Source organism: Myotis brandtii, unplaced genomic scaffold, assembly GCF_000412655.1.
Source record: "Myotis brandtii unplaced genomic scaffold, ASM41265v1 scaffold395, whole genome shotgun sequence".
Lineage (NCBI taxonomy): Eukaryota > Metazoa > Chordata > Mammalia > Chiroptera > Vespertilionidae > Myotis > Myotis brandtii.
Genome location: NW_005365155.1, coordinates 3,404,740 through 3,414,641, shown reverse-complemented (window position 1 = coordinate 3,414,641; position 9,902 = coordinate 3,404,740). Strand labels below are relative to the sequence as shown.

At 45.1% G+C, this 9,902-nt stretch overlaps 1 protein-coding gene across 1 annotated transcript in view; it reads right to left on the bottom strand.

The window, feature by feature from the left end:
- TULP4 (tubby like protein 4) overlaps window positions 1-9,902 on the bottom strand; it is a 142,594-nt gene that overhangs the window by 17,885 nt on the left and 114,807 nt on the right. Inside the window, exons 8-9 of the mRNA XM_005872899.2 lie at window positions 3,711-3,935; window positions 2,497-2,731 (exon numbers count right to left, since the gene is read on the bottom strand). Of these exons, the coding sequence (XP_005872961.1) occupies window positions 2,497-2,731; window positions 3,711-3,935 (460 nt within the window). The remainder of the gene's footprint in view (window positions 1-2,496; window positions 2,732-3,710; window positions 3,936-9,902) is intronic.

Genomic DNA, 9,902 nt, shown 5'->3' with positions numbered 1-9,902 from the left:
ATATATATTTTAAATATATATTCATTTATAATATATGTATTTTTTATTGGGACTCATGCTATTATAAAAATACACACTGGTAATTTTGAGGAACATATTTGTTAAGTTACTTGGAAGACACTGACAACAGTGGGCCTCAATCGTTAGAGCATAAGTCACCGGGTGCCCATTATGTTACAGATTTCTAGGCCTCACCACAGCCCCGCTGAACGCACAGAAGGGGCATAAGGCCCAGAGCCTCCCAGGAGGTGGGGAAACAGTGATGTGGAGGCTTGACTTAACCAGCTTCTCCTCAGGAGACGCTCCTGGCTTCCCGGAGTCAGGAATCCTTTCCTCCTCTGAACCAGTTTCCATGGCCCATTCAGCTGGCGGTTAGTCATATGCTGCCGCCTTGTGACATGTCTTCTGTTCTTGTCTTGAGATATTTAAATCTTGACTTTTTTATTGAACTTTTCAACTGTTAGGCTGTCTTATCACCCAAGAGGGATTATACACTGCGTGAGAGCAGACACACCTGGTATTTCTTCACAACCACAGGAGACTCAGGACAGTGCACAAAGCTGTCACTGAATACGTATTGTTGATTTGCTTTGCTTTTCAACGTTTTCATTATTTTAATCACAAAAATAGAACATCCCTTTCCCAAAGGACTGTTAACAACTGAATGAGGGGGTGTGTGGTGTGAGCTGAGTGGGTGAGCATGAGGAGGAGGAGGAGGAGGAGGTAATAGGCGGTCCACCCTACAGCACACCGCCTGCTTCTTCTGCCCTGTGTTTTAGTGGGAACATTATGCACCCAGGGACAGAAGCAAGCTATTCATGTCAGTTCCCTTCAGCACTTACTGTGAGTGTGGGTTTCACATAACTGTATACATGGGAGGAACCTTACCCACAATGACACTAGATGAGAAGGCGTGATGAGTGCGCTGGTTCAGTGCCTTTAACACTTCCTTCCCTCTTTCGGTCACCTCTAATCCTCAATGGCTCCTTTCTTCCTCCATCCCCTAAGAATCACATTTTCTTCTAAATTCACACCCACAGCCCTTCTGGTTTTCTCACTTTGCTTCCTTCCTCCCCCTTTTCGCTTGCCTCCCTATCAGCCCCCATTTATTCTGCTCGCTCTCCTTGCTCTTGGTACTAGTTCATCACATGAGTCAAAAGAAAAAATAATCCAATTGAATACTGGAGTGGTTAAATGAGGCCAAGGTTGAAAAAGCCATTGCACTGTGCCTCTAGGATAACTCCGGTCAGACCAGAGGTCACAGTGGCTTCAGGGACATAACCAGGGGCACAAGCCAGTCTATGGGAGAGAGGATGAATGGGAGTTAGGACGGGGAAGAACAAGTGTGAAACTAATGCAAACAGACCTCATTTAACTCATGTTATTTCAAGGTTAGGTGCTTGCCAGGCACTGGGGATAGAGAGATGACTCAGTCCTTCCCCCCAGGCCCTCAGAATTCGGGGGCAGACAGAGCCCAGCCTCTTGGGATCTCAGCAGCCAGACTGACAGGGGACAGGCACAGAGGACATGGGAGTGTAGTCTACTGTCAGGGGGTGGCAGAACGTCTGAGCTGGCAGGTACTGCTGACGGGCGCTCAGGCCTCAACAGGTACTGGCTGAGGACACTGGGCAGGAATAGTTAGTACAAACAAAAAGAACAAAGTCCTTCTGTCTAGGGCAGCGGTTCTCAACCTGTGGGTCGCGACCCCTTTGGCGGTCAAATGACCCTTTCACAGGGGTCGCCTAAGACCATCCTGCATAGCAGATATTTACATTACGATTCATAATAGTAGCAACATTACAGTTATGAAGTAGCAACGAAAATAACTTTATGGTTGGGTCACAACACGAGGAACTGTATTTAAAGGGCCAGAAGGTTGAGAACCACTGGTCTAGAGGCTCACAAAGCAGAATCGCACGAACAGGTGTGCAGGGAGCACCCTGAGTACATCCGCCGAGTAACGAAGCTATAGAGGAAAGGGTTCTGGAAGGGAGAAGTGTTCATCAAACAAGATCTTTATGAATGAGCAAGGAGTTTTCCTTGGTAATCAGTGACAAAGCAGTTCACAGTCGATTAGTGAGGGACAGAGCAGCCCTGTGGCAGGAGATGAGAGTAGGCTGAAGGTTTGGAAATTTTAATTCTATCCTTCATTTGAGGTGGGGGCAGGGACAGACCTCACTATTACAAGCAGGTTGTCTCAACAGCACATTGAGGCCCTCAGTGAACACTATCCACTGGAAGAGGAACCTATCACTCCAGAGCCCTGGGCCAGCTTCCCCTTCACTGACAGCCCCACCACATGAAGCTGATCATGTGGTTCAAAGTCCCATCAAAAAGTACGTGTAGAGAATCACTAACTTCCACAGGCATTTGGAAATGGCATAGCTCCGAAGATGTTCCACGCCTGCCCACATCCACATGGGCATTCTCTTTGCCTGGGCTGTCAGGAGCCACACTGGACAACTAGGCGCCAGGCCTTATGGTGAGGGAACCCACCTGATTTGCTATCCGTCCGGGGGTCCATGATGACAAACTCTGGCCGAAGCTTGCTGATACGCCGCCCCTTGAGGATGGGCACGAGCCCGCCCAGGTACTCCAGGTAGAGTGTGTAGCATGGGCCTCCCACCTCTGGGTCATCCTCCGTGCGCTTCATGGTGCAGTGCAGGCGCTCGTTGCCGGCCGAGGGGTAGCTGACAAAGTCTCGCATGTTGTTAGGGTCTGGAATGGGGGGCTGAAGGCCGTAGAGAAAAAAGGGAGAGAGTGTGGTTCACTGGTGACTCTGACAGAACACTGCCTGGCGGCCCGATTGGGGTTACCTACATGGCACGGAATGGTGATTAGTAACTCTGGGTGGACATCAGAATCTGCTGGGAGCTTTTAAAAAAACACACCTGAGCCAGGATCCCACCTCAGACAATGAAACTGCAATCTTTAGGGGGTGGGCCTGGGCATGTATATTGTCTAAAAACTCCCCAGGTAATTCTAATATGCAGCCAGGTTGAAAGAAAAAAATTATAACAGATTCTAAAACTCTTGTGTTTCAGGAAAAACGTAACCCACAAGTCAATCTAATACTTAGAAGCAGAGACAGAATATAAAAAAGAGAACGCAGAAAACAACCCAAGGTTAGGGGCAACCCAGACCTGAGCAGCACCTGGCGGATACAGTCCACACACGATAGCTGAAAACAGAGCAGTTTTCGGGTTACAATCAGTATAGACATCTGGCAGCGAGTGCTGGGGGGGCTGCTCCTCCTCAGCAGAGTGGTGAGGATGGCAGGCCCTACGCCCCGACTGGCTCCATCTCGACCATTCCCATAAGAAGCTATAGAGGAAGTTACCCAACTTTTAGGAACGTGTTTCCTGCTTTCTCAGGTGGGAATAATGGCAGCATCTGCCAGGAAGTCATGAATGAATAAGGCAGCTGATCATCAGGATGACATCGAGCTCAGAGTCCTGCCTTTGCCATGAGAAAGCTGATGTCCATCACACGAGGCGAATCTCTGGTGGACACACTAAAGATGATGCACGTGTGGAAGGACGTGCGGACTCTGCAGAGCCACACACCTCCCCGCCCAGACCTGTCGGGGGCAGACCTGACTTCTGTGCTGCTGCTCTGGGACTCTCAGCCTCTTCCCTGTCTCTGCCCTCCTCTTTGCAAGGGTGAGGCGGAGGGGGGAGGTAAGGGGGAGGGAGGGAGGAGGGCTCTACCTTGATGGTGGGGATGAAGGCAGTGGAGAGGTAGGAGCAGAGGCGAGGGGGCAGGGCCAGCTTGCTGACATCCTTGTCTTCTCGCAGGGCACTGGCGATGGCCTGCTGGCACAGCAGCTGCAGGCTAGACACCCGGTGCTCCACACGCACCACGTACAGGGCTGGTCCCGAAGCCATCAGTAGCCTAGAGTCCCGGTGGCCCCAGCAGATGGAGATGATGGGGCGCTGCCAGGAAGTGAAAGGCAACCGCACATAAGCTTTCACTCTTGAAGCGAAGAAGATCATGCATGCCTCTCTCAAGGAAAATAAAGGGACTTAATAGTTTTTAAGAGTATTTGTTTTAAAAAGTACAACAGAGAATCCTCAATACTGTATTATGAAAATTCAGGACTTTCACTGAAAAGTAGTTAGATCCTCAGGCCAGAGTATAGATAGAGTACTGGAATCGTTTTACAAAGTTTCTGTTCATATATTACCTCATTTAATTTAGTGCCATAACCTAATGTAGCGACATTTCTACCAGAAGATGCAACAGGTTTGGGGTACAGCAATCCATACTCCTTCCTGAAGCTCTGATTATCTGGACCCGCAAATAACTGGTGGTCCAGTTCCTATGGCTTGGGCAGGTGGAGAGGAGGTGGACCAGATGGCCCTTCCCTTTTGTCCTGACAGACAAATCGACACTGGATTTGGGGCAGGAGCTGTGTGACCTGGAGGCTATCACAGAACCCCTGCAAGTCTACTCTCTCGTGAGTCTGTGGGAGCTGTGAGCATTAAAGGACATGGAAGATGGCGAAGTGCTCCCGGGACCACACATGTTAAGTCACTGCTATTCTCAGCCATCCTCAAGCTGATGGGTCTGAGAGAAAGTAGAGAGCTAGCTGGAAGGGGGTGGGGGCGGAGAGGACACAGGTCCTGTGGTTGCCTCTTAGGAGTTGGTGGCCATCACTTGCTTTGAAAAGGCAGGCTAATATCCAAATGTGCAAGTAGAAACTGCTTGTACTGAAAAAACTCAGAGCTCAGGGGTGCTGTCTAAGTAAGATTAGCCAAGGAAGAAAGCAAGAGGCAAAGGGCTGTGATGGAGAAGCAGCGAGAGAATTTGTTCATTCCGATCCAGGCAGATGGAATTCTAATTTAATGAGGTCTTGAGGGGTCTCAAAGATGAGAAGTGGGGATACCAGATCTTTAATATGAATGACAGATAGGAACAGAATTTTCACAACACTTCAGCGACAACATCAAGATAAAAGGAGCACATGAAGACACTTGCTTAAAATAGCCCCCAGGGTCAGCTAATCCTGGTTTCAACTTCAAAACAAACTGCGGGCTAAAGATAATTCAGCTTTCATTTCCATCACAGAGAGGCCAGCTGCAGCACCGAGGAGGACCAGGGAGCCTGGAACTCAAGTTTGGGGCTTCCAGAAACTTCCAAGATGGGCTCCTCCTTACAAGAGGAACCTTACACAGAGAGGAAAGATCCCATAGAGGCGCCTGTTACTCACTGCTGAAGACAGTGTAGACGACACATAAAAATACACAAACAATTTTCTTTGGTATTATCAATCCCTCACAAGTGCAGGCCAGGACAGAGGTTCTGTTAGTACCAAAATTGTGATTAATCTTAAAGACATACCACCGCCCCCAAGTGTCTGTATCTCCCTCTCATTGCCGGTGCTGAGCCATTTAAAAGGATTGCAGGTTTGTTACTCTACTGCCACAACACGATGGAACAGTGAGGTCAAGGGCCAGCTTCAACCCCTGAGGGCATCCGAAGACACACCAAGTATCTCCTAACCCTCCCTCCTGCCCCTATAGGAGAGTTTGTCCAGTCATTTATTCAGCTACTGAGCTGCCAGGCAGTTTTTCAGTAAAGGCCTGTTAGTTGTGTACAATGGGCCAGACAGACTCTAGTATGAGAGTAAGAAAAACCCCGGCCCTAGTGGCACTGACATTCGGAGGTGGGAGGGGAGAGAGAAATAACTTAGTATCTGCGCGGACAACTCGGTAATGTCAGGTGGTCAAAGTGCTATGAAGTAAAACTACGGGATAAGGGCGAGACAAAGAGCAGGGGTCTTTCAGCAGAGGCCCGACTGAGATGAGGGAACTTACTGATCTGTTTTTTAATTGGAATGAAAGCTTCCTCACTATATTACTATTTTGTATACAGTAGTGAGTTGGATGAAGTCTTCTAAAAAGGTAAGAGAAATACAAATTCTTTCCATATTAAAGCTAAGCTGATCAAGCTGGATTAAAGTCGACAACAAAAAGAGTCAAAGAGAAAGAAAACTGGCTCAAGAGCAAATGCACTTCAAATGTCTATCAGCCCCAGCAGAAGGGGCTATTTAATGTTTGTACAAGAATGTGTACAAAAGGAAAGCTATCTAGAATAGCTCACCTTCAAACAGGCTACGCTGACGACTGGTCACCAATGAACTATGTTGGCTGGAGCCATGGACAGTTCTGAATATTAAGTTACGATGATTTGGCACCAACTAAGTTAAATAAAAGCTAGCTCAGGATTCAGTCACCCCAATCTCAGCTTTAAAAGAATACACCATTTTGTGTTATGTAAGCAGATGACCGGGAAGGACTTTCTCATCTATTCACAACAAAAAGGAAAAGCACATCTACGCAGCCTCATGAGAGCAGACAGAGCTAATCCTCAACAACAGGAGGCAAGTACACTTCTGCTAAAGGATTCTGCTTCAAGAGTGTACAAGTCTACGAGCACAAATGCAATCTCTCATTTGATTTTTCAGTTCCCATACCCACCTTCTTCTTTTTCTTCTCTCTTAATTTTTACATCAATGACTGAACCTTATAGAACATAAGGTAACTCCTCCCACTTGCTTTTAATGCAAGAAAAAGTTCATAAAGCTAAAACAAAACAAAACAACTGACCAACTAACAACCCAGACCCAAATTACTGGAGCCAGCAAGCTTCAGTCAGTAGTGCTAACTCTGAAAACCTGTGCCAGATGATCAGCTATGCTATTATTTATAGATGGTCACAGGGAAGAGATAATGAGATCAATGACAGGATTTTAAATTACAACAGGTAGGAAGGGAAGGAAAATAAATTATAGTATATTTCCTTATAAGAGCTTCAGCCACAGGCATAGCTATTATGAGCAAATCAGGAGAATCAATTTTAAGGCTGAGGCTGCGCGAGTTTGTGCTTGGCAACGGCTTTGTGCGCAATAACCTACAATCTAATTAACTTGGAAATAAATTCTCCAATCTAAACGGCATTACGTTCTTTTTATAAACAGTTCAATAAATTGCCCAATTTCCTTCCTGCTATAAGAATGTCCCTGCCTGTGGACCCCATGAGTAGCATAGCACAGATAACATGTGATTTTAGAATCATCCCAGGCAAAGAGAAAGTTGGTACTATATAAAATTAATATTGTATTTTATTTTTAATAGCATATATTTAATTTTATATATTATTGAGGCAATTTTTTCAATGGTTGAAACAAACCTTCAAATGAAAAAAGGAATCAATGATTTATTAAAATGCTGAGACACTGTATAGATATTTTTCTCCAAAGAAAGATCAGCCAAGCCCCTCTCTTATCCCCAAACCCACTTTAAATTCAAGACCCATGATACTTTCATGTCAGCGCTGATGAGAACTTTTGCAATGGTTAAGACCATCAAGTCTCTATTACATTCTAGGCACAGTGAAGATCACAAAAATGAAGAAAACACAGTGTTTACCTTCAGGAAAATAAAACAAGTAGACAGAAAAGTGCAATATATGCCAGCGGTATAAGGACCCCAAGGTTTCATAGAGAAGAAGGATCGAAACCGTTGTACAGATTTACAGAAGAATGTGACTGGCCTGGCGCTAAGGAGGATGGATTTTCCAAGCTGAGATGGCAGGAAAGAACATTCCCTGGAGAGGGGACAGAATGCTGCCCCGAAGGGTGTGCCCGAGTCAGATAGAATAGTGGACAATGCTGCATGTACTTGGGTTCCAGCACTGCAATTCACAAACATTCTAATAAACACAACAGTCTTATTAACTCCGAAAGAGCTGAAAATTCCCATCCTCTCCTACTTGTCGCCCAGTTAGGCTACAGAGAGCAAACTGGTATGAGATCTGATTGAGAGGGCACATAGCCTACTGGCTCATACAACCAACAGAAAGAACTAAAGAAAGCATATGATGACAACTGTCCATCCATCAATCCACTGAGTATTATTGGGCACCTCCTATGTGCCATGCAATACACTGGCAGAAGGGTTAAATTGTCAACAAGGTTAACTCTTCTTAATCCCAAATGTGCAGGGACTCCAGTACCTATGTTCACTTTCTCACACACCCTGGCATCGTAATAATGGCCTCAGTTTGACTTCACTTTAGCTCTTCCCTGGTTTGTTTGCTTCACTTCTAAAACAGGAGTAGGAATTTCTATCCAACTACAAGTCCCCATCCTACTTCCATTACTTCCTGTTGAACATGCTTTATCATGACCTCATCCTTCCCAGTCCCAGGTCATAAGGTATTTACCTACCTACCCAGATTTCATAACATCCCCAGTAGTTCTTAAATCGTCTATATATTTTTTTGGTATTCCTGCTGCATTATTCTTTCCAACTTCTAATTTTAGGCAACCTGTACCCCTTCTGCCCCTAGGGAAGGCATGGACAGCACTGACTCAATTTAAAATCATACTGTCTAGCTTTGGCTGGGATTTAATTTCAGCTTATTATCTTGACCAGCTCTTGTGTCATATTCCTGTATCCTAGCACTTAGAGCACCAGCCACACAGCAGCCCCTCAAAATATGTTTGCTGGGCACTTGAACAAATGAGTGAACAAATATGCATATTTGCCCACAGAAGATACTGCATTGTCAAAAGATATATTTATATTCTGTAACTCAACAACAAAACACACCAAATAATCCAACAAAAAAAACTGGCAACTCTGGCTGGATAGCTCAGTTTGTTACAGCATTGTACTGATATGCCAAGGTTGCAGGTTTGATCTCTGGTCAGGGCACATACAAGAAGCAACCAATTAATGCATAAATAAGTAGAACAATAAATCGATGTCTTTCTCTCCCTCTCCCTCTCCCTCCTACTCTCTATAATGAATGAACGAATGAATGAATCAATCAATCAATCAAATAGCCTTGGTCAGTGTGGCTTAGTTGGTTGAGCATCGTCCTGTGCACTGAAGGGTCACCAGTTTGATTCTCGGTCGGGGCACATACCCAGGTTGTGGGTTTGATACCTAGTCAGGGTGCATGCAGGAGGCAACCAATAGATGTTTCTCTTTCACATCGATGTTTCTCTCTCTCTCTCTCCCTCTCCCTTCCTCTCTCTCTATAATGAATAAAAATATTTTTAAATAAATAAAATAAAATTGGCAAGGATCTTGAAGAGTCATTTCTCCAAAGAAGCACAGAAGGCCAGCCAATAAGCTGATGAAAATGCACATGAAAAGATGCTCAAGGTAACAATCAGGGAAATACAAATAAAAACCTCACACCCAATAAAAACACACACACACACAACAGAAAATAAAAAGTGTTGGCAAGAATGTAGAGAAGATAGAACCTCTGGGCACTGTTGGTGGAATGTAAAATGGTGCAGCCACCATGAAAAACATTATGACAGTTCCTCCAAAATTAGAAATAAAACTACCATATGATCCAACAAGTGTCCTGGGTATTTATTCAAAAGAACTGAAAGCAGTGTTTCAAGACATATTTGTATATCCTTGTTCACAGCAGCATGAGACCTAAATAGCTAAAAGGTGGAAAGAACCCAAATGTCCACTGAAGGATGAATGTATAAAATGGTGTATATATACACTGAGTGGCCAGATTATTATGACCACCTGATGTTTGTAGGAAAATTAGCTATAATTTCGCGCTGAAGTTGCTAGAGGGCCAGATCATTATAAATAGGGAAGCAGGTTGTTTACCACGACAGAAGTGATTTTTTTCTGAAGATATGGGTAAACAACGTGATTTAACAGGCTTTGAACGTGGGCCTGATTATTAGGACCACTCCATCAGTACTTCGTTGGGCCACCTTTTGCCTTCAATACTGTGGCGATTCTTCTTGGCATTGACTCGACGAGATGTTGAAAGGTGATGCGAGGAATCTGACACCATGCCTGATGAATAGCACTGTCCAGTTCTGTGAGATTTGATGGTTGTGGAACCAGCTG